General features: G+C 46.8%; 1 protein-coding gene across 5 annotated transcripts in view; it reads left to right on the top strand.

Annotated features, from left to right (window-relative positions):
- The first annotated feature begins 5,354 nt into the window (after positions 1–5,354).
- ARHGAP17 (Rho GTPase activating protein 17) overlaps positions 5,355–27,512 on the top strand; it is a 100,154-nt gene continuing 77,996 nt past the window's right edge. For 3 of the 5 annotated variants that reach the window (XM_075564639.1, XM_075564635.1, XM_075564638.1), the window contains exon 1: positions 5,356–5,519. In XM_075564639.1, coding sequence (XP_075420754.1) covers positions 5,467–5,519 — 53 coding nt within the window. In that variant the 5' untranslated portion in view covers positions 5,356–5,466. Of the gene's footprint in view, positions 5,520–27,512 lie in introns of all 5 variants that reach the window. The other 2 variants (XM_075564636.1, XM_075564637.1) reach the window with 1 other exon arrangement.

The following is a 27,512-nucleotide window of genomic DNA, read 5'->3' as shown; positions in this document are numbered from 1 at the left end:
ATCTTTATGTGTTCTGTTTCATTTTCTACCACTTCCAATTGTCCTACATTCATACTTTGCATAGTCTAAGTTCCAATCATTAGCCCATCTTTGCTGCTGTTTTTCCTTACCTTGACTCATGCCCCGTCAGCAGTGAAGATCCTGAAGGCTTCACTCCCGCAGGGTTGAGCCCCTCACGTCATCATGGTTGATTCCACTCTGAGAAATCAACTCCTCTTCAGTCACGTTTCGAGTGTCCTCTAACCTGAGAGGCTCATCCTCTGGCACTGTCTCTGCCGATGTTCTACTACCATTCATTGTCCCTTCAGTACCTGACAATGTTTGCAAGCTAGGCATATGGTTTTCAGTGGCAACTTCCTCTGAAGCGGGGAGATGAGGCCTTTTTCTTTTTTTTTTTTTTAAATTTTTTTAACAATTTATTGGGGCTGATACAATTCTTTTCACAGTTCATACATACATCCGTTGTATAAAGCACATCTGTACAGTCTTTGCCCTAATCATTTTTTTCTCTTTTCTTCTTTTACATTTTATTAGGGACTCAAACAACTCTTACCACAATCCATACATATACATACATCAATTGTATAAAGCACATCCATACATTCCCTGCCCCAATCATTCTCAAGGCATTTGCTCTCCACTTAAGCCCCTTGCATCAGGTCCTCTTTTTTCCCCCCCTCCCTCCCCAGATGAGGCCTTTTTCATGGTCTCTTCTTAGTCTGGAAGTTCTGCTGAACCTGTTCACTCTGGGGGACTGCTGGCATTTAAAATGCCAATGACAGCTTCTAGGATCAGAGCAACACACACAGTATGACAAACTGACAGATAAGTGGTGGTGGAAGAGCAGGGGGTGGCATGTCACTGGTCTCTGGGTGGATGAGAATGGGGGCTGGACATGCTTTTGGTCACCAGGTGGGTATGGGGCTCAAAGGAGAAGCCCACCTTCTCACTGATGTGCCAGGCTACTACTATCTGGATACTATCTGGATCAGGTGTCCTCAAACTACAGCCCTTGGGTCACATGCAGCCCGCCGAGGACATTGATCCTGCCTGCCGGATGTTTTTGCCCCATTTGTTTTTTTTACTTCAAAATAAGATATGTACAGTGTGCATTGGAATTTGTTCATATTTTATTTTAAACTACAGCCCGGCCCTCCAATGGGCCTGAGGGACAGTGAACTGGCCTCCCATTTAAAAAGTTTGAGGATCCCTGGTCTGGAATGATACTCTGCTTAGAAAGTTGAAGATGGCCTCGCCATACCAGACTAGTATACAATTTGCCTGCCTGTTTCCTCTCAGGAGCCCTGGTGGTGTAGTAGTTACATGTTGGTCTGCTAACTGGAAGGTCAGCCGTTTGAAACCACCAACCACTCCAAGGAAGAAAGGTGGTCTCAGGAAATAGACTCTATGTAGCAAGTTTGGGGTTGGATCTCCTCTCTGCTTCTGTTCAGCTTCTTCAAACTCCAAACCAACTGCCAATCAAATCGATTCTGGCAACCCTAGAAGGTAGTTTTCTGAGACTAAATCTTATTAGGAGTAGAAAGCCTCATCTTTCTCCCTTGGAGCTACTGGTGGTTTCAAACTGCTGACTTTGCAATAGTTAAAGGCCAATGTGTAGCCACCGTGTCTCCTAGTCAGTATTTAAACCAATTCTCTCTCCTTTCCTCTGAGATTCAGGGTTCTAAGATTATCATCTGAATATATTTTCATTGGTCTCTGCTATCTTTATTTTAGACTCTAAAACCCTCTGAAATGCAGAGGGCCTGTATAGGGTGTTTTGTCTTGTTTGCCACCTTGCCAGATGTCTTCCACCTTTTAATTTCCCCCCACAAAATGTAACATACTGTATATAGTGTTCGGCATTTTGTTTTTAATGTAACTAAAAAAACTGAATTCAAAATTTACATATTGAAAAATAAATACCTTGAAAGTGCAAGCTGGTATGGTTTCACAAACCTGCACAGCAGTGAATAAGTACTACTCCCGTGAAGATACTGAACCCTTTGATTATCCAAATAATCCTCTTAATCCATTTCCCATTCGACCTGTTGCCTCCTGGCCCAACATGTTCTGTCCTGTTTATTGGTCCCCATGGATGAGTTTTTCCCGCTCTGAGCATCATATACATGGTATCAAAACAAAAGCGTGCTTGTGTCTGGCTGCCTTCCAGAGGCTTTTGAGCTCTAGCTGTAGAGGTTACATTCAAATATTAATACATCGATCGATTAGCGAAAGTATGCAAAAGTCCTAGTAGATTCAAACCACCTTCGTTGGGAGTCCCTTGATCCTGGGCACCCGATCCCGGGCACCCGTGCACATGAGAGTCGAAATATGATCCACAAGGCTTTTAATGACTCATCTTTCCCATGTAGCTCCCCAGGCTTTTCTTCCAAGTTGCCTCTGGGTGGACTCAAACCCAGCTAACTTTACAGTGATTAAAAAACATATCCAATTCCTGCCCCTCCCCCGAAAAGAATTTGTTTCAAAGGATGACATTGATTCTGCAGCTCCGGGAGATGGACATATCTGATCAGAGCACACGGGAGCAGATGAAGGGGCAGGAGGAGACAGTGGAACACAGCCTGGCCCACGAGGCCGTGAGGATGATGCTCCTGAGTAGAGCAGCCAGTCCACAGAGAGAACAACATGACTGGCCCTACTGTGAGACATGATGCCCCTCAGTGACTAAGGGCGATACGGGGGACAGCACCGGAGACACAGTGTGGGAATTGCACCTGACCTGATCCCACCACACCGAGGCAAAGCACTGGGGGAGTGCAGTGGAACAGCAAGGGAATGGAGTGGCAAGGTCCCCAGGGAATGCTGAAAGTGGACTTTGGGGCCAGGGCGTGGTGCCCCAACAGACTGGACTGGAAAACGCTCCTAAGGCCCAGCAAACGATACTTGAACGAACTACAAGCCTTTCTTTTGTGAAGTGTTTTGTTTTGTTCTTTGTCAGTGGTTTGTTTTTGTTGTTTTGTTGTCTGGTTGTATACTGTTGCTTTGTTTTCCTCTGTCTTGTTTTCGTGCATGTTAGTGTCTCCACAGGTCTGTCTGAATAGGACAGGCTGGATGAACTATCTGGAGGAAAAACAATAGTACAGACAGTTCCGGGGGGACAGACAGATCTGGGTGGGGGAGGGGAGGAGGGTAAGGAAGTGGTGTTAATAAACACAGGGACAAGGGAACAACATGGGACCCAAAATGGTAGTGAGGGGGGAGTGACAGGCCTGATGGGGAATGATCAAGGGTAAGGTTGTGTAGAGAAGAGGTATAGCTGTAGCCCAGGTGGGGACGGAGCATGGTGGTGGGGCAGGAGGAAAGTCAAGGGAGAGGGAGGAAGGAGCTGGGAGTCAAGGGGCATTTATGGAGGTCTAGACAAAGACGTGTACATGCAAACAAATATATGAGATAGGGAAATAGATCTAATTGTCTACATTTATAGGTTTAATATTAAGGTGGTAGAAGGACCTTGGGCCTCTACTCAAGCACTCCCTCAATGCATGAATACTTTCGTTTATTAAATTGGTACTCTATGATGCTCACTCTCCCGACACAACTGCTGAAGCCAAAGTGGGTGAACAAGTAAATATGGTGAAGAAAGCTGATGGTGCCCGGCTATCAAAAGAGATAGTGTCTGGGGTCTTAAAGGCTTGAAGATAAACAAGCGGCCATCTAGCTCAGAAGCAAAAAAGCCCACATGGAAGAAGCACACCAGCCAGTGCGATCACGAGGTGCCAAAGGGACCAGGTATAAGGCATCATGCAAAAAAAAAAAAAAAGAATATGTGTGTGTATGTGTATATATATGTATATGTATATATATATACCACATTGAATGAAGGGGGAAGTGCAGAGTGGAGACCCAAGGCCCAAGTGTCGGCCACTGGAGATCCCCTCATAGAGGGGTTTAGGAGAGGAGATGGGTCAGTCAGGGTGCAAGGTAGTACCGATGAAGAGCACAGCTTTCCCCCAGATCCTGGATGCTTCCTCCCCCCAACTACTATGATCCGAATTCTGCCTTGCAGGGCTAGATAGGGCAGAGGTTGTACACTGGTACATATGAGGGCTGGAGGCACAGGGAATCCAGGGTGGATGATACCTTCAGGACCAAGGGTGTGAGGGGCGATGCTGGGAGAGTGTAGGGTGAGTGGGTTGGAAAGGGGGAGCTGATTGCGGGGATCCACATGTGACCTCCTCCCTGGGAGATAGACGGCAGAGAAGGGGGGGAAGGGAGACTCCGGATAGAGCAAGATATGACAAAATAACGATGTATAAACTACAAAGGGCACATGAGGGAGAGGGGAGCGGGGAGGGAGGTGAAAAAAAAAAGAGGACCTGATGCAAAGGCCTTAAGTGGAGAGCAAATGCTTTGAGAATGATTGGGGCAGGGAATGTGTGGATATGCTTTATACAATTGATGTATGTATATGTATGGATTGTGATAAGAGTTGTATGAGTCCCTAATAAAATGTAAAAAAAGAAAAGGGAAAAGAAAGAAAAAAAAGAAAATGATTAGGGCAAAGAATGTACAGATTTGCTTTATACAATTGATGTATGTATATGTATTGACTGTGATAAGAGTTGTATGAGCCCCTAATAAAATGTTTAAAAAAAACACATCCAAGTCCTAAATTGATCCCAATTCCCAGTGATCCCACCCAGGGTTTCTGAGGCTGTCAATCTTGACAAGCACACAGCCTCTTCCAGGAGAAGCGCTGGTGGGTTTGAATCTCAGACTGAGTAGTCCACATCTTAGCCAAGGGGGCCACCAAGGCTCAGGTAGTGCCCCTGCCCTCAGGTGATTCGGATTCGCAGCAGCACAGAGTAGACTGCCTCGGCTGGTTTCTGACACTGCAATTGTTAACAGGGAGTAGAAAGCCTCCTCCTTCTCCTCCTGGGAGCCTGGTGACCACGAAGCCACTGGAGCGCCCCTTGTCCCACCAGGTGCCTATAGAGGAGTTTCATTAATTTTAGTGGAGTGACCTGAGGTTCAGAAGCCCCGCTGGTGTGGTGGTTATGCCTTGGGCTGCGATCTGCAAGCTCCCCAGTTCGAGACACCCCCCCACCACCCCGCAGCTGCTCACCAGGAGACAGGGCTTTGTACTCCCACTAGCAGTCTCGGCAGCTTACAGATGCGGTCCCACCCTGTCCTGCGAGTTTCGTTGGGGCCGCCCGTCGGGCGCGCGCCCGGCCCGCCCCTGCCCTGCCCTCCCCGCGGCGGCCCGGGCGGGAGCACGCGCAGCGGCCAGCGGTGGCCGGGGCCTAGCAGCGACCTGAGCCTGGAGCTGGGCTCCCCGCGGGCGGGCGGTGCCGCTGGAAGTGACGCAGCGAGGGCGGGGCTCGCTCCAGGGACCGCCGCCGCCGCCGCCGCCGCCCGGGCCGGGAAGCGATGTAGCAGCAGCCGCCGCCAGGCCGTCCCCCGCCCTGCCCGCCCGGCCGATCCCCGCGGGCCGCCGCCGCCGCCATGAAGAAGCAGTTCAACCGCATGAAGCAGCTGGCCAACCAGACCGTGGGCAGGCGAGTGTGCGGGGCCCGGCGGGTCCGGGGCTGGGGGTGGGGGGAAACAGGGGGCGGCTCTGCAGGCCCGGCGGCTCCGCCCGAGGGCAGCGGCCCCCGCGGCCGGCCGCCCGTTTCGGGGCGACAGGTCGGCGGACGCCTGCTTCCTGGGGATCCGCCGCCTCGGGGTCTCCGCTGCCCGTTGTCCCTGACCCGAGGAGCCTCGGCGCCCTGCGGGGGACTGGACTTCACCGCCCTGGCTCCTTCCTTCCCCGGGGATCTGGCCACTGCAGTCCCTGCTTCGGGCGGAGAGCCCGGGAACTTCGGCGCGCCGTGTTGTGCCAAGCGCTGTAACTTTGGGGGCCGCGTTCCCCGCCTTTCCGGGCCGGACCCCCCTTTGGCAACCCTTCCCACGATGACCATCAGCCCATTTGCTTAGTGAAACTCACAGCCCACAGCTCACGTTGAGGGAGTTAAGAGGGAACGCAAACGAAACTCACTGCCCTGGAGGCTCTCTCGACTTAGAGGAACCCTTGAGCCGACTCAAAAGCAGGGCGAATGGGCGCTAGGCTGACCGATGCTCCAGGTGCACCTCTAGAAACGTGTAATCGGAAGACAGCAACTGTGGAGCCATCTTGCACCAACTTGGGAAAAAGCCCGTCCGAAAGTTCTGTCTCGCTTTCCCATCTTGCAACTGGGGACACGCCTCTCTATTACTTGGGGGCGCGACAAGAAGTGTGGGCTTTTAAGTGACAGAATGGATTTATGGTTTTGAGGGCGTCTGGAAGGGATGGCCCGATCCTGTACTGCGTGGGACATGCATTTATTTCAGTGTTCGCCAGGGTAGCTAGCTGTACTGTACGGCTTGTTCTATGAAGCGATAAGAAAATGTGATTCTGCACCGCTTTTACCCCTACCCCCAGTTTCGTAAAAGGGGGAGTTTGGGGCCTATGGGGGCAGTTTCTGCATGTGCGTTTGAAAATACTTTTACTTCCTCTTGAGTTTTCTAAATTTACTTTTTGCTGTTTCGTTTCCCGCAAGTTTTCGCTTGCTTTTGGTTTTTTTTTTTTTTCGTTTCTTTGGGTCCCCCCACCCTGCTACTTGTGCATTCCCCCACCTCTTGAGTTGATTCCAGTTCCCTGAGACCTAGACAGGCCCGCTTTTCTGCTTGTCATGATAAAATTAGAGAAATGCAGAAAGGCAGTCAGGCACGGGTGAGCGTGGGTGCTGACGTCTCAATTCAGGGCTGCAAGGAAATTCGAATTTCTTGTGAATTTCGCACACCCTTTGGTACTTTCCAGGCCCTGGTGGCTTAGGGTCACATGCTGGCCTGCTAAGCACAAGGTCAGTAGCTCAAAACCACCAGCTGCTCTGTGGGAGAAAGACTCAGCTCTCTGCTCCTGTCAAGATTGACAGCCGCAGAAACCCGCAGTGGCTGTTCTACCCTGGCCTCTCCAGTCTCTGTGGGTCGCCATTGACCTGATGTCAGAGAGTTTGATTTGAGTTGGTGTTTTTCCTGTGTATTTGTTGGAGCCCTGAAGTGACAGTGGTTTTGTGCTCAGCTCCTAACCCAAAAGTTGCAAGTTCAAAACGCACCCGCTGCTCCATCAGAGAAAGATGTGGCAGCGTGTACCTGTAAAGATTCCAGCCTTGGGAACACCACGGGGCATCTGGACTCTGTTCCATAGAGTTGCAAGGAGGCAGAATGGATCCCTGAGGTTTGTCATTTTTCCTTTGGGCAGGGGTGGCGGCGGAGTGGAACTGGTTCTCAGTTGCGTGCATTTTGAGTTCTGTATTTAGGGAGTATCAAGATACATTTGTGACATTGTCATTCGGGCCCGTTTTCACAGCATTTGTAACCCACAAGGGCGTTTATCTCTGTAGCATTCGGAGACTCTTCAAGCGACATCACCTTCTGGGCCGCTCAGACTGCTTGCATTCTGTGCAAGTACATCTCTTCACACATTTGCAGTCCAGCCCCAGTGCCTACTTTCAGCTCATCTGTAAAGACCAGGAGTTCTTCTACCTGGCACGCTCAAGAGCTTTGGTCACCGTCTCCTGCAGTCACCTCCTTCCTCCTCACCCTTCAGCAGTCCCCCTGAAGTCCTTTGGAAGGGCTTCCCCTGGGCCCCGTTACCCGAGGGGGCTTCACAGAGTTCTTGGGAAAATGGAATGAGCTATTCAAAGCCTCCACCATGCGTTGGCTGCCCTTCCAGGCACGTTTGTAATGCCACATAGCTCCTGCCTCTTTACTTGTCTGTTCTCCAATAGCTGAAAGTCCTTAAGGGTTGGCTTGGCTTGATTTCTCCCTTTGACTCCCAGGGCCTGCCGTGGGGCCTCTCACAGGGTAGATGGTCAATGAATATTGTGAGTGCCAGGTTTCTGGTTCTTAGTAAATCTCTTGGTGGTGTGGACACGTATGGGACAATGTGAACTGGATAAGGGGAAGTGGTGATTCATCTGAGGGCTGTAATCCTGCATCTGACCTTTGACTCTTTGAAAATCTTTATTGCTGGATGCCAGTGGAAGCTGGCGCGCTTAAAGTGTTATCAAGGGTGTGGCGGTTATGCACCAAGTTAGAATGTCAGTTTTTACGAGGGAACTGGTTGCTTTCTTCCTGTTGATTTCATATATATAGACACACACAGCTATATTTGTTTGTGTGTGTGTATAATTAGTTATGAATAATTAGTTATAGTGGCCTAGTAGGTAGGTGTTGGGCTGCTAACCACAAGGTCAAAACCACCAGCTGCTACGGGGGGTGGGGGAAGGGGGAAGGGAAGGATGAGGCTTTCTACTTCCATAAAGAGTTATAGTCTCGGAAACGCACAGCAATTAACTTTGCCCTATTGGGTCACTCAGGAGCCCTGATGGCATAGTGGTTATACATTGGGTGCAGTCCTTAAGGTCGGCAGTTCAAAACCACCAGCTGTTTGCGCCGAGGGAGAAAGACGGGACTTTCCACTCCGGTAAAAGTTTACAGTCCCAGAAACTCACAGGGGCAGTTCTACCCTGTCGTATCGGTCACTTTCAGCCAGTACTGACTCCATGCGAGTGAGTTTGGAAATATAGAGGGTTAAACAAAAACAAATCACACTCACTGCTTTTGAGTGGGAAACCTGGGCTGTAGAGTTGTTTTTGTTGTTGTTGTTTTTAACCTAGAAGTTGAGGGTCTGTGGATACCAGAATGAGGATTTTGGGTGTGTATGGGTTAAGCAAAGGTTTGTTTTTATTTTTGGCCGAGTGATGAGGCAGAGAAGGAACGTATGAAGTTGTGCTGTGTGTTGGTGTATCAATCCATAGCACTCCAAGTGGCGTCTTACAGTGAGGTGTTCTGCCTCCGGTGTGGGGCACCGTAGATCAGAGAATTAGTAATGCTGGGAGGAGTGAGTTCTCATGATGCAATTTGTTTACCATGGGTGGAGAAGTCTACGTTTGAGATGGTCTTTGAATCCCAGGTGGCCTCATGGTAAGTGTCAAGGAAAATTAGTTCCTTTTGCCCATCTGTCTTTGTGGATCCATGTGTTCAACAGATGCTTGTTGAGTCCACACTGTGTGCCACTTGGCGGGGTGTTAAGCGTGACACATTTTCTGCCCTGTAGGAGCTCAATAGGCATGGGGAGGAGACAGGCAAGCAAAAATTAATTATACGCCCAGAGATAAATGCTGAGAGAGATAGGACTGAGGCACTGAGCAAAATCTGCCGGTTCCTGGATGGAAGGTGATACCAGAAGCTTCTCAGAGGAGAGAACATTTCCAGTCTTCTGCACCTTCCGTCCTCAAGCATTTTTCTCATTTTCTCTTGTATTAAGTTTCTTTTGGCGAAAAGTAGCAAGAAAACCAATTCAAATGACCATAAGTAAAGGCGGGGCCAGCAGAGGAGAAGAGCTGGGTGACTTCAGATTCGCCTGACGGGCCGCTCTCTTCCACTGTACTTGGTTTAAGTCCTTGTGGGAGATAAAGAATGTGTCACTCAGTCATGGAGGGCAAAGTCTCAGGACTGGCTTAAGTGCGTCTAGAGACAGGTTTGGGGTCAGCGTTCCCTGCCCCCCTCAAACTGCGCGACCTGAGAATGAGAGGTAGGGGGCACTGATACCCAAAGATAAACTGGAGTGCTGTCTATACCAGGGGACAGTGGGAAAATGGTTGCTTTCCTAACCCCCCCCTTTTTGTTGTTGTCATGCTAAAAAAGGAGTCAATTTTTCTTCTTTTCATGAAAAGACTTAAAAAGCAAATTGATTGCTGTTGATTCCGTTCCAGCTCATAGGAACCTGCCAGGGCAGGGTCGAACTGTCCTCCAAGGGTTTCCAAGGCTGTCAATTGTCGCAGTTAGGCTGTCACATCTTTCTTCCGCGGAGAGAGCAAGCAGCTGGTGGGTTCGAAACCCCTTTTTGCTTCGCCACCTAGTGCTTGCCTTAACACTGCACCACCCAGGCAGGTGCAAGTAACTCAGTGGCCACAGATGGTGCATTTGGGGAGGGGAGGTCCGGGCTCGGAGGCGAGTGGCCGCTGGAATGGCAAGCTTGGGGAACATTTGCAGACACACCTTGTTTCACTACGCCTCGCCTTTGTGCACTGCACACATACAGCGTTTGGGCAGACGGAAGGGTCGTGGCTACCCTGTATCAGGCAAGTGTGCCGATGCTTCCCCCCCCCCCCATCTGTGTGTGTGTGTATCCATCTCCTTGTGTTTCCTTGTCACATTGTGGTCATTTTCACAATATTTCATACTTTTTCATCATGCTCCAAAAAAGCAAACTCACCTCCATCGAGTCAGCGTTGACTCGTAGTGACCCTGTAGGACAGAGAACTGACTGCCCCTTTGGATTTCCAAGACTGTAACTCTTTATGGGAGTTACAAGTCTCTCTCCTGCAGAGCGGCCCGGGGATTCAAACTGCCGACCTCCTTTTAACAAGGAAAGAGTGGTGGTCTGTTAGTGTTATCGAAGGCGCCCTCGTGACTATTTGGATTTTGCCTTGGGCTGCTTTCTACTCCCATCGAATTTTACAGTCTCTGAGACCCACGATGAGTCAGAATTGACCCTTGGGGAGTGACACGTCTTTGAGCGGCTAAGTGGGTAGAGCCGTTGGAGAGCCTTGGGCAATTGTACCCTCCCCTATCTTCTTCCTAGGAGTTGGAGTCAACTGGCAACAACAGCAAGGATGGTTTGAAAATGCTTCTTGTGCTTATTCTAAGGGCCTCCGAAGGCGAAGTGGGTTATGTGTGGGGCTGCTGGTCAGTGAGTGGTTCAGACCCAGCAGTTGCTCCACCTGGAGGAAGGGAACCTTTTCTGCTTCCCTTCCAGCTTTACTGTCTCGGAAACCCTCAGGGGCAGTTCTAGCTTATCCTATAAGTCACTGTGAGTCGGATTCACCTTGATGGCAGCGAGTTCGGTTTTTGATGTGGTGCTTCTACTTGCCTCTGAGTCAGGCGCTTTGCACCAATGATCTCATTGCACGCTCAGGGTAACCCTCCAGGGACGATAGTGTTTATTCCTGAGATGAAGAGGAAGCCAGCATCCCGAGAGGATGCCGAGCTGGGGTAAATGACAGAGCTGTAACTCTAAGCGTAGGTTTCTGATTCCCCAGCAGAGAGAAATCCATACATGATATGGTCTGTGTTTTTAGGGTCCCTGTGAGCTCGATGGCAGTGGGGGTTCCTTTCTTTTTTATCCGTGTGTGAAAAGCCACTTTGAGTTCCTGCTGCCATCGTTCCACCCCCAAGGCTGAAGTTGGATGTGGCTCTTGTCCATTGGCTCTGTACCCGGGTAATGTTGACGCTATTTAGAGATGTTTGCCATTGGCATGGCTTGGTGTTGAGTGGGTACAGGGCAGGATTGCCGTTGCCATTGGGTGGGTAGATGCTAGGGTATTATCAAAGATCCTGCAGTGCACAGCCCCCACACAGAGATTTACTCCGTGGCAAGGCAAATATCGCTGACACCGAGGCCCGGGAATGAGTTCCAACGGAGTTCCTTCTTGGCCATGGTTTTGCTCTGTTTGCCCACCTCAGTATGTTTGGAGTTGTCTTTCTTATCTACCTGTTTGTTTGTTTGTTTACAGTCACTGGTCTACATTTCACAATTCAGAGTTTCGTTTCTTTCTGTTCTTGCCCATGAAAATCTTGATTCCCAGCTTCTTTTAGAATTTTAGAAAGTCTAGCACTCTCTGCCTTTTCTACGTAGGACTGAGTAAAGCGAGCTGGTGCATTTGGGCTTCCCATCCGCTCTGCCAACCAACCCTCGTTTCTGTTTTGCTTGTGTTAGATCTTTACAGTTTTGCCTGACCCTTTTTCCCAATCAGAGAAACAGCAATTCTCTCTAGGAGTGGATGACTAACTACCTCATGAGATGTCGTGATAAGTGGTCATAGGTTGTTCTGTTTGGACTCAGAGCGACCTCGTGTACAATGGAAGAAAACCCTGGCCAGTCCTCCGCCATGTGCACAATTATTGATGTGTTTGACCCAATTGTTGCAGCCCTTGTACCAACCCGTGCCCTTGAGGGTCTTCCTGTCTTTCCCTCGCCCTCTACCCTACCAAGCCTGGTGTGTTTCTCTCAGGACAGATCTCCCCTGTCTAAATTAGTTGAGACGAAGTCTCACCATCCTCAGTTCTAAGGAGCGTTTTTGGCTGTGCTTCTTCCAAGGTAGATTTGTTTATTCTTCTGGCAGAATATTGAAGTCATTCAATACCCAATACCATAATACAAATGAATGAATTCTTCATCCTTATTCAATGTCCAGTTTCCATATGCAAATGAGGCAATTAACAATACCATAGCTTGAGTCAGGCCATTTTAATCTTCAAAGTGACTTCTGGAGTTAGACCATCTCTTTCCTTTTTTAAATCATTTTATTGGGGGCTCGTACAACTCTTACCACACTCCATCCATCCATCCATTGTGTCAAGCACATTTGTACATCTGTTGCCATCATCATTTTCAAAACATTTGCTTTCTACTTGAGCCCTGGGTATCAGCTCCTCATTTTTCCCCTCCCTCCCTGTCACCCTCTCCCTCACAAACCCTTGATAATTCGTAAATTATTATTATTTTGTCATGTCTTGCACTATCCGATGTCTCCCTTCACCTACTTTTCTGTTGTCCATCTCCCTGGGAGTAGGTTATATGTAGATCCTTTTGATTGGTTCCCCCTTTCTCTCACCACCTTCCTCTTACCCTCCTGGTATCACTACTCTCATTATTGATCCTGAGGGTTTATCTATCCTGGATTCCCAGTGTTTCGAGTTCTTATCTGTACCAGTGTACATCCTCTTGTCTAGCCGGATTTGTAAGGCAGAATTGGGATCATGATAGCGGGAGGTTAAAGAGGAAGCATTTAAGAACTAGAGGAAAGTTGTATATTTCAATGGTGCTATACTGCACCCTGACTGGTGAGCCCACAGGCAACACCACCCACCAATGCACCCATCCACCTACCCATCCCACTCACTTGCACAGAGCAGAGGAGAACTAGCCTGAGGGTGTCCAGGCTTGTAAATCTCTACGGGAGCAGAAAACCTCATCTCTCTCCTGCAGAGCAGTTGGTACATGCAGCTCAGTGCTGTGCCACCAGGCCTCCTTCTATTCCTCAGAGCGAAATTCACTGCTGGTCACGGGCGGATTTCGAGCCCTCGTGGTATAGTTGGTTATATGCCATTTGAATCCACCAGCTGCTCTGAGAAAGAACGATGAAGTTCTCTGCTCCTGTCAAGATTTACAGCCTCGCACACCCACGGGGCCGTTCCATCCTGCTGTGAGTTCATGATTTGGGGCGCAGGTCATAGTTTCACCTCGAGTCAAAATGCATCTCAACTCAATACTCCGGTGCCACATTCAAGAAATCTCACCTCGCCTCCAGCCATTATCTGAGAATTCCAAATCTTATTACCTTGCCAGGAGTAACATTCTGCATGACCCTATTAACTTTGCTATTTTCCTGTACTTGCTCAGTTTTCTTCCTTTTTTTTTTTTTTTTTTAGCTCTGAGCAGCTTCTGAGGAAGAGCAGGTTGCTGTGGTTTGCTTCGATTCCAGTAGGTTCCATCCAAACTCGGCATTGGAGGAGGGAAAGGGTCTGGTATCTTTGCACCTCCATTGGAATTTGAATCACTTGTCGGGAAGAGTTAGGAGTCCAGTGCGCTACCCATTGCGCCACAGAGCCCAGCCAGCTTGGAATTTGAACTTCTCTGGCTTTGCTGTGTAATTTACAGCACTATTGTGGAGTTTACAGTACTGCTTACCGTGTGAACACTTAGAATGTGGAACAGAGTATTTATAGTTGAGTGAAAGCCCCTTTTTAAAAATACTTTTATTGGGGGCTCTTACATCTCTTATCACAATCCATACATCCATCCAGTGTGTCAGGCACATTTGTACATAGGCCGCCGTCATCATTCTCAAAGCATTCTCTTCCCGCTTGGGCCCCTGATATCAGCGCCCCATTTCTCCTCCCTCTCCCCCCTACGCTTCCTCATGAACCCTTGATAAGTATAGATGATTTTTTTCTATATCTTACATTGTCCTCTGTTGCCCCTCACCTACTTTTCTGTTACTTGTCCCTCTGTGAGGGGGTTCTAGGTTGATCCTTGTGATTGGTTTTCCCTTTCTCCTCCTCCCCTCCCCTCATCCTCCTGGTATCTCTACTTTCCCTATTGGCCCTGAGGGCTTTATCTATCCTCGATTCCCTGTGTTGTGGGCTCTTATCTGTAGCAGTGTGTATGTTCTGGTCTAATCCGATTTGTAAGGTAGAATTGAGGTCATGATAGTGAGGGGAAGGAAGCACCAAAGAGCTAGAGGAAAGTTCTGTGTTTCCTCTGTGCTATCCTGCACCCTGACTGGCTCATCTCTTCCCTGTGACCCCTCTGTGATGGATGTCCAGTTGTCTACAGATGGTCATAGGGTTTCCACTCCATGCCCCACCCCCACCCCATTCACCTTGGATATGGTTTTATTCTTGGTCATGGATGCCTGATACCTGATCCCATCAACACCTCATGATAACAGGCTAGTGTGCTTCTTCCATGTGGCTTTGTTGCTTCTCAGCTAGATGGCTGCTTGTTTATCTTCAAGCCTTTAAGACCCCAGATACTATATCTTTTGATAACCGGGTACCATCAGCTTTCCTCATCACATTTGCTTATGCACCCGCTTTGTCTTCAGTGATTGTGTTGAGAAGGTGAGCATCACAGAATGCCAGATTGTTAGAACAAAGTGTTCTTGTGTTAAGGGAGTACTTGAGTGGAGGCCCAATGTCTATCTGTCACCTTAATTCTTAGCATATAGTTATGAGTACATAGTTCTATTTCCCTCTCATTATATATAGAGAGTTACATATGTACATGCTTGTATTTAGGCCTCCATAAATGCCCTTTGCCTCCTGGTTCTTTCCTCTATTTCCTTTTTACTTCCTTCTTGTCTCACCATCATGTTCGGCTTTCATTCGGGTTTAGTAATTCCTTACTAATACATTGCCCTTGATTGAGCCCCACTAGACATCCTCCGACCTTCCTTCCATTGATTTTAAGTCACTTGTCATTCCCTTGTCCCTGGGTTGGTCCTCCCTCCCCTTCCTTTCGCTCACCTCCGTTTCTCCTGTATCCCCCCCAGAACCATTGGTCCCATTCTTTTCATCTCGGAATTATTTATCCTGCCTATCGTATCTAGATAGACATGCAGATACATTATTAAGTGCAAAAACCAGGCAAAGCCAAATAATACAACAAAGTAAGTCAGAACCAACAAAACAATAACACCAATAGCAATAAACAAACACAAAATAACAACAACAAAAAGAAAGCCACTGACAAAAATGGAAAAGTCTATAGATAGTTCAAGGTCTGTTTGTTGGCCTTTAAGAGTGTTGTCCAGTGGAGTCTGATGGGGTGCCACACTCTATCTCCCAAGTCTATTTTTGGGATTCCCCGGGGGTTTCATCACTCTGCTCCCCCTGCTGCTCTGTTGCATGCCTTCTGTGCCTCGCCCCAGCGTGATGGGACCAGACTGGGCACTGTTCCTGCACTGTCTCCAGTGTTGTCACCACAGTGCCACCGTTCAGTGAGGGACACCATGTCCCATGGTGGGCCGGAATGTCCTCTCCTCCCTCTCCACCCCTTTGCGCTTCTCCCGTGTGCTCTAATCCGACGCACCCCTCTCCCCAAGGTGTAGCCCCAGTGGAAAGCCCATTCTTGACTGGAGAAAAATAACGTCCCAGAACAACGTGGTCAGACCACAAGACGTTTAAAACATATCATTGGATTTCTGTTTCTCAAATGTAGGCAGATGCCATGATACTCAAGTACAATCCCACTTAAAAATAAGACTATTTCTCTCTGTTGTTTTTGAAGTGGGTATTCTCTGAAACATAGATATGAAAAATACTTCCACACTTCCTTACTCTTGGGGCCAGATGCGTTTCAGAACTCAGGATTTATCAGATGATAGAAAAATCATCATGTATGCATGCTTTGTATGCACAGGAACCTGTGCAACACCGTATAATCAAACATGTTACTATTTCTATAGTGAAAAAATAGGAATGACACTACATGGAAGCTCTTCAAAGACTTTATATAACTTCATGTTCATTCTCATCAAGTTTTGTTTTAAGTCGAGTGACAAATATGTCTCTGATTTTTTAATGTTTTAGATTAAAAAATGGTGGATGAGCGATTTTGGAACTTTGCCAGTGATATCTCCATTGAGAGAGCCTACACATTTTCCGTTCATTTGATTTTACTTAACGGGCTTCACATTCCAAAGGGTTAAAAGCAACAGTTACAATGTTTCAGTGAAAGACACAATCTCAAGTGCCAAGAAATGTAAAACAAATGAGTAAAGTGGGGTGTGTGTGTCTATGTGTGTACGAGTCATAGAGAAGGCATGGTGCGGAGTGTGGTGAAAGACTGAGTATATAGTCATTTATAGGGCTTGCTCTTCAACTCCTGCCACTTGTTGCTATGGTTAAAGTGTGGCTTCTCATTTTAAAAAATACTTCAAAATGCTGATTTCCTTGTGAAACGTTTTGATATTTAAATGTTGGCAACTAGGAAAGGGACAAGCAAACCAGCCACACTGTCCAGGCCAGTGCCTCAAAGTGAAATTACTTGCTATGACTTCTATCCATCGTCTTTGTAACTGCCACCAAATGATTGGGTGGGACCATGGGAGCTGGGTATGGGTGCTAATAGTGAGGATTCAGCCAGTTTGGCCTTTCCACTGAGTGTAACTCGAGCCATTTCCGGTTCCCACAGCCAGCATGGAAGAAGAAGCCAGAGTGAAATGTGTCCAAGGTCCCAGTGGAGAGGTGATAGAGGAGCCGTGTTGAGACCATGAGAAGGTGTAGTCGTGGGCTTCTTAGCCCACTGACTGAGGCAAGCTGAGCCCCTTGGGCAGAGCCTGGGGTGCCCTTTGGCCATTGATTAAAAGGAACTTGGTAACACTTGCCTGAGCAGAGCAGAGACCCAGGGGCCACGCGCCTGAGAGGCCAAGGACCAGCAGAGAGACAGGCTTTGCCAGGATGGCCGAGAAGAGGTGCCATGGGAAAAAAGAATGGTCTCTTTCACCTTTTGTAACTCGTGAACTTGTAAACTAAACCTCCCAATGGCGAGTACTCTCAGTGAGTTCTGCGTGACCCTGGCAACTGATTCTTGAACCCAGCGGAGAACTGGAGTTGGTATCAAAATCAAGTGGAGAAGGTGCGAGGGTGGAGGTTTGTCTGACCTCTGCCTTAGAGGACTTACCCTTGGGCAGACTCAGGCTTGGATTCTCCTTCCTTCAGTAACTGGCGCAGGTCCATTGTGATTTCCTTGCCTTTGCAGCCAAGGGAAGCACACCTCTGGCCCTTTGCTACGTGCTCTTGGCCTCTAGAGACTCATTCTTCTGCTAGGAAAAGCTGACGGCAGTCCTGGTGATGAACTACATCTCGAGATGGGTGTGGGTGCATTTGTTTGTCGGCACTCATTTTGCCTCGTGTTATAGATTATGCACAAAGCATTTCTTTATAAAGATACAATAATAAAAGCCGAGAGTCACTTTATTTTAGAATCGTCTTACTTTTTAGCCAGCCATTTTCTTTTTCATCTAGAAACTTGACACAGAAGCAGAAGATAAAGCAGAATCTAGTAAAAAAAAAAAGAAAAAAGAAATCGAAAGTTAGCTTGTAGGCTGCTGAAACTTGTCACCTTCATAGCGACATGAGTGCCCTGCTTTCAATACTTGAAAGAGGTCTTTTGTGGTAAATGTAAATGTGCCTGATGCAATGTATCCTTTGATTCCAAGAGTGTTAATTGTGGATCCAGTAAAATGATGTCTTTTCCTTTTGGATAAGCAGAGACTATTTGTATGAATGCAATAAAGCATTACCCATGTTTAATGTGAACACAGGATTTAGGTCATCTCAGACCTTCAGGTTATAAGATTGGTTTTGTTTCCAGTGTTATGCTATTTCATATTAATTATAGCGTGTCGATTATTTGCTTAGGCTACTTTGTATTAGTGATAAGATCTTTCTTCCTTTCTCTTCCCACAATTCCTTATTTTTTTAAGGAACTTTTTGTCAATGAGGTGAACGTTTACAGATCCGATCGGCATTACATTCAACAGTTCGTACCTGCTGAGATTCAACTCATCCATTGCATCCCCTCAGTGATGTCACTTCTCCGGCTTGCTCCCTGTGTGCCTTGTTTCTAGTCCTTCTTTCCTGATCTCTGAACTTGGTCCTTGGATAAATGCTGTCCTCATGGTAACGTTGAACTGAGGGGTTAGGAGCAATCGTCTATTTAAGTATTTATTTATTTTTCCCAGAGATGACTTTGGTCTCCACTGGTGCTCCTTTAATGTCTCAGTAGCATTTCTTCTCTAGTTTCTCAGAGTTCATCCATATATTCTTCAGGCAAGCTTCTAGTTTGTAAAGAGCTTTAGACTAAACAAGTGTTCTACTGAATACAAATAAATAAACACGCAGAAATGCCTAGAAATGCTTCTAACCAGACACTAGTGTGAATATTTATAGATCTACCAGCTTGCATTTCACACGAGCATCGGATACCTGCAGATGCATTTGCTGGGTTGGCTACTTGAAACCATGCCCAGCTGTGTCTTGGGAAGATGCACGGAAGCATTTCTCTTTAGGTAGCTACAAAGCTGTTTCTCCTTAGCTAGATAAGGCGAGTGCTCGGCGAGAAGGAGCTGGGCAGAAGCAGGCTGTCACTGAGATAGGCCTCAGGGCTTAAGACTCTTTGGACACGTGACACTTGAGCAGTCTTAGTAACAGGCAGCTAGTGATACCAGACCACAAAATGTTCCAGGAAGGAAAAAAATTCGTAGTGGAAACCTAGCAACCTAAAACGTCTATGCTTTAACTTTATTTTTTGTACTGAACTAGTGTTATAAGTGGTAACTGTTATTGCCTTGGTTGTTCTGTGTGTATAATACGATCTGTGTTATGTTCCTATTTCTTTTCTATTATTTTGTCATTCCTCATTTAATTGGTAGATTCTCCATATATGGCTAAAAAATTGTTGAGAGCAATGTTGCTTTAGGATTGCACTCTGATTCGGCATTCCAGAAACAGTACAAACAAAAATCTAACACAAGGTCACTGAGTTGATTAAAGTAAAACCGATCTATATTTGGCAGCCTCGAGAACCTCCCGGCAATCGAGAGGTGCTCAGCTGCCCTTCCTGTGGCATGGTCTCTAGAGAAAAGTTCTTTACAGATGTGCATCTCACCCGCCTCCTTTGGAAGCAAAACACACCAGTGTACTTTCAATGGGAGGGGGGCCCTGGGGGGCACCAATGGTTAAATGCTTAACTACTGGCTGAAAGGATGCAGGTCGAAACCTACGCAGAGGTGCGTTGAAGGGCTTGGAAATCAGCCTTGTACATGTGTTGAAGCAGATGTGTCCTGCACACCTGGGATTGCCACCAATTGGACTCAACAGTAACTTAGAGGAGCAACCAGGAAAGTTCTCAACAGGAACCTATAATAGACTGGGTTCTCTGCTGTTGTTTGGTTGTGTCACGGTGACCCTGTGTACAACAGAAGATAACACTGCCCAGTCCTGGTCCTGTGTTACAAATGTTGTTGACTTTGAGCCCATCTCCTGAAGGCCCTCCTCTTTTACACGGCCCTCCGCTTTACCAAGCAGGATACCCTTTACTGGGGACTGGTCTTTCCTGATAACGTGCTCAACGTATGTGCAACGAAGTCTTAACCATGCTTGCCTCTCAGGACCGTTCTGGCTGTATTTCTTTCAAGATAGGTTTGTTTGTTCTTTTGGCAATCCACGGTACCTTAAATATTCTTCTCCAGCACCATCATTCCAATGCATAGCTTTGCCCGCAGGCTTCTTTATTCAGTGTCTACCTTTCACACGGTGTGTGAGACTGGTTGAAAATCCCCTGACCGGGTCAGGCGCACCCGAGTCCTTAAAGTGATATGCCAGCTCTTCAGCACTTTCACAGGGTCTTGGGCAGCGGGTCATTGGATTTCTTAATACTTAATGCTGCCATGAACGTTTATCGTTGATCCAAGCAAGACGGAATCCTCGACAGTTTCGATCTTTGCGCCATTTATTGCCGTCACCTACGGGTTCCATTGTGAGGAGCTTCATTTTCTTTACATCGAGTTGTAATCCGTACCGAAACGGCAAGTCTTTCTCCTCATCAGCAAGAACTTCAAGTTCTCCTCGCTTTCAGCCCACAAAGTGGTATCATCTGCGTATCACAGGCTGTCAGTAAGCCTTCTCCCAGTCTTGATGCCACACTTCTCCATATGATCCAGCCTCTCCGATGATTCGCTCAGCACGCCGATTGAATACGTTGTGAAAGGCTGCAACCCAGAGCCCCACCTGTCTTGAGTGTAAACCATGCGGTTCTGTTCTCACAGCGGTCTCTTGACCCACGTACAGGTCCCGATGACCGCAGTGAAGTAAGTGTTCTGGAGTTCCCACTCTTCTCAAGGTCATCCATAGTCTCCTGCAAGGCTAGGTTCTCTAGAGAAGCAAAACCTTCTCTAGAGAAGAAGATAAAAATACATGTGAGCTTACATGTACTCCCTGGTTTGTGTCAAGAAAGTGGCTCACAGAGTTGTATGAGTGGATAAAGTCAGTCTGGTTCAAAACCAGGGGTCAGTTGTCAAAGTGGAGGCTTTTTGTTTTTCTCTCTTAAAAAAATCATTTTGTTGGGGGCTCTTATAGCTCTTATAACAATCCATAGAACTGGAGGCTTTTTCTCACTCGTGTAGCTGCTGGGGCTAAAGAATCAGGATCCAGGCAGGTGAACCAGGAAGACATGCCTGGTGGATACAGAGAGAGGAATTCTAGGTTAGCAAGTCCGATGGTGGGCTCTGCTGGCCTCCAGGGTTAGCAGACAGTATGATGGGAGATCAGTGAATCAGACGCAGGATCCGGACCAGAAAGAAGTGAGGCTGTTCCCCAAACCATCTGCTTACATGTATGAAGTCGACCACACCCTCAAGAACACATCATCAGAGCCGTGGCCTGAGTTAAGGGCTGCACTCCACCCTAATTTTCCTCCAATTACTTGGCCCTCAGTGGTTCACATGCTCAGCTGCTAACCAAAAGGATGGAAGTTCGAATCTACCCAGAAGCACCTCAAGAAATAAAGAGCCTGGTGATAAATTTGTAGAAAACTAGTCAATGAAACCCCGTGAAGCACAATCTTACCTGGCTACACATAGGACTCGATTGGATTTGATGACAACTATCAGTTTTAAGTGAGCGACTTCCCCCATCCAGTAAGAACGAGGTCCTTTCCAAGATGAGATGGGGTGTTCCCATCAAATGACCTTCTCCAGAAACTCAAGCCCACTTCAGAACAGGATGCGGAACCAAGGGTATCATCACAATTTCCGAGGGATCTTGGCTGAAAGCAGAGAAGACCAGATAAACATTGATTTGTGTTTTGTTTACTGTGCAAAGGTATTTGACAGCGTGGCTCATAAATTATGGATCATATTGCAAAGGTGGGAATTCCGGAACACTTACTTGTGCTCATGTGTAACCTGTCCATAGAGTAAGAGGCAGTTTTTTGAGTGGAACAAAGGAATACTGGTTTAAAATTAGGAAAGGGAAGTGTCAGGGTTATATCCTTTCCCCAGATTTGTTCGATCTGTATCCTGAGCCAATACTCTTGAGGACCTGGACCATTTGAACAAGAACGTATCAGTATTGAAGGGAGATTCATAAAGAACAACTTGGGATATGCAGATGAAACAACCTTGCCTGATGAACGTGAAGAGGGCTTGAAGTACTTATTGATGAAGATCAAAGACGACAATAGCCTTCAGAATAGATTACACCTCAATGTAAAGAAAAGTCCTTCCAACTTACAAATAAGCAACCTCATGAGAAACAGAAAAGATTGAAGTTGTCAAGGATTTAATTTTAGGGTTTCTTACTTGTAAAGTAGAGGTTGTGATACTGCACAGTAATAATCCAGAAACAATCCCTGGTATATTGAAGAAATGGGCCGAAGACAAATCAGTGAGGAATAGCAGGAAACAACAGGTTAGTGTTGAGGAAAATAGGTTAGATTTAATTTCACCGCTCTGTGCCAAAAAAAATTTTCCAAATGGGTTAAGAGTTTCATATTAAAAAAACAAAACAATAAATAGTAGAAAATAGAGCTGGTTGTGAAACGTAGTTCATGCTTTAGCATGTGAGCACAGAGAAAGAAGAATAATTTTTTAAAAGCCTAGATATTTAACTCCAAGATAATTAAACTTTTGCCATGTGTTGTGATTAAAACGATGACTGATTGGAAAAAAAATTTTTTCTGATGGGGAACTGATCACAGTGATCTACATATAACCCCCTTCCTAGGGGGATGGACAACAGAAAAGTGGGTGAAGGGAGACAGAGGTCAGTGTAAGACATGGGGGGAAATAAATTATCAAGAGTTCATGACAGAGGGGGACTAGGGGAGAGGGGAAAAGGAGGAACTGATACCAAGGGCTCAAGTAGAAAGAAAGTGTTTTGAGAATGATGATGGCAACATATGTACAAATGTGCTTGACATAGTGGATGGATATGTGGAGTGTCATAGAGCTGTAAAAGCCCCCAATAAAGTGATTATAATATTTTTTTCTTTCTGAAGCGCTGACAGAAGGTGGTTCTCCATAATCTGTAAAGCTCTTATCAGTCAACTGAAAGAATTCATCTTGGGAAAAAAGAGGACTTGATGTCAAGGGCTTAAGTGGAGAGCAAATGCTTTGAAAATGATTAGGGCAAAGAATGTACAGATGTGCTTTATACAACTGATGTATGTATATGTGTGGATTGTGATAAGAGTTGTATGAGTCCCTAATAAAATGTTTAAAAAAAAAAGAATTCATCTCTAGTTAGAAGCATCTAGCAGGAGCAGAAAGATGAAACCCAGATGTCCAGGCGCCAAGTCGTGTTGATTTTGAAGGAGCAGTGGGAAAGGGCCTGGCATACATTGCTGGCAGGATGGAAAATTGGCATACTTTTCCAGAAAGAAGTTTGCCATGGCGCTTCACGAATGAACCACTTCTAAAATCTGAGCCCACACCCATCCGACCAGTTTCTTGTCTTTCCTGATTCTACTTTTTCCCTTTTCCAGTCTCCCTTCTTCTCCAGCCTAAACTGAACGCTATTGCACATCACTCCTGGGGCCATTTCCTTTCACCTGTTCTGTGCAGTAGCCGCCTGACTCATTTACCCTTTTGGCTGCTTCACTCCTGTGCATGGGACTTGGGTGTGGCATGGGAAAGAGCATCTAATTGGGCAAGTTAGGCTTGCCAAGAGTTTATGGTCTCCGTGCTCAGCTGGGTTTTTAACACGGCTTTCCAATCCTTGGTGGAATTTCTCATCCCTCTAAGTGGTGCTGCCAGATTTTCACTTTTCTCAAACCTACTCCACCCCAGCCCAGACCCATCCATTCTCCCCAGATGACTTGCCTCCTAATTTCCAGAGGAAATTGAATACTGCCAACATCTCTCACTCCTCGAGCCTCAGCTCCCTATGCTGGCACAGCGTGTTAAGCATTGGCCTGCTAACCACAAAGTCAGCACTTAGAATCCAGCAGGCGCTCCATTGAAGAAAGAGGAGGCGTTCTGTCCCCCTAAAGGTATACGGTCTCCGAAATCGACAGGGGTGCTTCTGCGCTGTGCTGTAGCAGCACCACTGTGAATCAGAATTGACACAAAGGCAGTGAGTTCGGTTTTAAATTTAGAACCTCAGATTTATACGCTGCATAGCCCTTCTTGTTCTCTGTTTGCCTTCTGCGTAGATTATAATAGTAATATAAACCTCTCTCTAAGGCTAGTCCATCCACCTGGACCAGTTCCCAAGGACGTCCTTAGCACCGTCGACGGTCCCTTCTCTTGTGCATTTTCTATCTTCCTCTCGCCATTGATATTTTTGTTTCTCGGCTGCTACGCATATTAAGGGTTTTCTTGGCTTTCTCTCCTTTATCCACTCTCCTCACACTTTCTTTTTTGTCTCTGATCTTCCTGACTTCTTAGGCACCGTTTTTAACAGTTTGCAGGTCCTTGCTTCATGGCCACTAATGTACCTGTTACTTCCTTGCCCTCTCTGCAAATTCCTTCTTTGTCCCCTTCTTTGGCTCTTCTCTTACCTATCCCTTTAAGTCCTCAGGCTTCTGCCCTTCATCTTGCCACACTTGCCCTGACTGAATTCTCCTAGGCCCCTATTTGCTGCTAATACTTACAACACGATATAGCTTTCCTTCCAGTCTCCTCTTCTGTGCGGCAGAAGTCTCCGGCAGAAACCGTGCTGCATAGCTCTACCCGAATGCTCCACAGTTCCTCCAAACTCCCGCTAAACGTTTCTCTCTAGTTGAGAAAAGATCAGTCACTCACGCAAGACAGAAACTTGAAGGCTCTTCCTTCGCCCTTGCTAAAGCCCCAGCAGTACCAGGTCCTCTACAGTTTCCTTCTGCACCATCTCTCTGTCCACAGCCTTACTGTGCATCCTCCTCCTTTCCCACGTGGATCTCATCCGTGTTGGTTCACTTAAGACTCCCCTCCTTGGGTTTCCTGCACTCTGATCTGTCTTTTCTTGTCCCCCTGCCACACCCTTCTGAAAGATCATTGTCATCAGAACAGCTACGGTTTATGGGACGTGAGTTCTGTTGTCAGACACGATGGGATTTCCAAGTGCTCAGCACGTATTGGCTCATTTTGGTTCAGTGGTAGGATTCCTTGAGGAGACGCCAGGTGGCTTCCTGACTGCATGACCTGGGGCCCCTCGGTGACCTCCTTTGGGCTACACAAGGGAGAAGGCGAATCCAGCACGTCACCAGTCCATGTCCTACTGCCTGCAGGGAGGCAGGGTTCCCACATGCCGCCAGCCTCCATCCTCCTCTGCCCTATTCTGACTCCAACTATTCCTGCCACAGCACTCTACTCTTCTAATATCTAATAAAGTGAAAGAAATTTCTCTTTACCACACCAACCAGTGTGTCTCCTGGGCAGCTTCTGTCAGTGAAGCTTGCGTATTGCTTATGATGCTCAACAGCATTTGGGAGAGCTTCCCGACTAAGGTGGATTAGAACGAAAGGCCTGAAACTAAACCAGGGAAACTCCCATGGATGAAAATGGTGTGAACTGATCATGGGGCTGGTATAGAACTAGACCGTTTTTCATTCAGTTATGCCTGGGGCCAGCAAGGGTCAACAAAGGCCGCAAAATGTAAGTCTAGGATGTAGAGTGGGTCTTTATTCCCCTTTTGCAGGTGAGAAGACAGAGGTACAGAGAGATGGTCAAGGAACCTGAGGTCGAAGAGTTAGTAAGCCTCTATTCTTCATTACCTTGGTAAAAACAGAAAACACCTTGTGAGCTTTCTTTGTGTAAAGTATGAGACCCCTGGCGGTAAGCAGTCTGGCCTTTGGTCCTGGTTTCTGAGAGCTACACGGTACCTAAGGTCAAGAAGTAGGGCTGGCCAGGCCAAAGAGGGAAGACCCAGGAACCTCCCAGAGACATGCTATAATCTGTCACAGCCACTTAGTGAAACCAATGAGCGGTCTTGGAAGCTGGGTTGACTAGAGCTTCGTGGGTGGAAGGATTTTTCTGGAGGGTAAATGCGTCTCCTGGGGCATGTAAGATTGCACTGTGACCCCGGCCCTATGTGTTCGTATCCCTGTTTCTGCTAACTCGATAACCCTTTTCGTGGTGTTGGTGAGTTGTGCCAGTGGCTAAGAAAGAAAGGAGCTGATATCTGCTGACCCAGCTCTGGGGGGCAGGGATGTGAGAGGAAGGGCTATGAGGAGCAGCTGGGGTCTGGGTTGACCAGGGAAGGGATGCTGCGATTTCTGCAGGTTAGTTGGTGTATGCATTGGGATGGATTATCCAGCACATGTTTGGCATCAGAAGCGGATGGTCCCGCCTCCCTGGGATAGTTTAATAGAGTTGACTCCCTGAACAGGATGTGTGAGCGAGACCCCTGACGATGAATTAGCAGTTTGCAGGCTTCACCTCGTTTAATCCTACGATTCTTGAAGTTTCTTTCATTTCCTCCCTTTTTGTCGATGAGGACACTGAATCCCAGATGTTAAATAACGTGCTCATAGTTGCATGGCTCTTAGGTAGTATACTGGATTGTTACCACATCCACACCCCCCACCACACCAGCTCTTACGTTCTCTTTTGTATTCATTTCACCCACCCCCGGGAGAGAGCGGCTATCTTCTGATCTCACACTTTTCTGAGTGAGTTTCCTATTCTGCAGGGTGTGGGCGCCAGAGATTTTTCTCACCAATAAGGGGGCGCGTGGCGAGTCTAAGAAAAGGTAGGTCAGCATCCTGGTTAGACAACCGCCAGATAGAATTAAATGCCAGGTTTCTCGAGCTTGCAAGATCACCTTCTTTTTCTCTCACCAGTTTAATGTTTCCTCCCCCTGCAAGTGAATCAATTCGTTTTATAATTTTATGTTTGATAAATCTTCGCTATCACGGTGTAGCATCTATCGTAATAGCAAGTTGTAGCATAACTTGTTAAACCATGGTCTCCACCAGCAGGTTCCTGAAATTATCCCAATTAAGAAAGTAATCTCATGAGAAGAGAAACCTGGAAGGCACTATCGGAGGCAACTTATTTCTTTTTGTTTATTTATTTATTTTTTTTAAGGAGGCGTCTTATTTCAAGCTGGCTGCTCAAATGCATGCGCCCTGCCTTCTCCCTCCTTAAAATCCACTGAAGTGTTCTCAACGACGGGCAGGCGTTTTAATTCTTAGAAATTAAAAAACACAATTCCAAAAGCAATTCATGGCAATTGCCAGGTGAACTATTAAGAAATTAGACGACCGAACAAGTGTAAATTTCTTTGTTCATTTATGGTTCAAGATAGGACAATAATGAGCTGATACCAAGGGCTCGATAGAAAGTAAATGTTTAGAAAATAATGATGGCAACACATGTACAAATATGCTGGATATAATTGATGTATGGATTGTTATCAGAGCTGTAAGAGGCCCCAATAAACTGATCTTAAAAAAAAAAAGATAGGGCAATAGCATGTAAGAAAAATGTACAAGTATATTTACCCACAAATGGGATATTATGTTGATTTTTAAGCATCTATAGAAATAAGATTCAGGGTTGTTAGATATTAAAAATAATTGTAACCCACTCCCCAAAAATATAAAAATCTCAAGAGAGTGAAAAAAGGAGAGTCTGTAGAAATGAACTAAAGCCAGTGTGCGTATTCTCTCCTTTCCCAGGCTATCGTAATACACTACATTTATGCGGAATGACACTAGTAAGATAAAGAACAATCATTTACTGGGTCATTACAAAGTCAGGAGAAAGTTCGCCCTCTTCCTGCAAGCTCCCCTCCTGCACTAACGTGAAAAAAGATATTGCATGTCACACAAAAACTGCCACCGTCCTGCCTCTATTATCCAGAGAGCCTTCCTTTCAAGCCGCCTGGCAGTGACAGTGATTCTTTCTGTTAACTCATTGGTTCTCAGCCATGTTGCGAATCTCCACGTGTTGAGGTGCAACAGTGTTGCA

The sequence above is a fragment of the Tenrec ecaudatus genome, chromosome 12 (genome assembly GCF_050624435.1).
Source record: "Tenrec ecaudatus isolate mTenEca1 chromosome 12, mTenEca1.hap1, whole genome shotgun sequence".
Classification (NCBI taxonomy): domain Eukaryota; kingdom Metazoa; phylum Chordata; class Mammalia; order Afrosoricida; family Tenrecidae; genus Tenrec; species Tenrec ecaudatus.
This window is presented reverse-complemented; position numbering and strand designations above follow the sequence as displayed.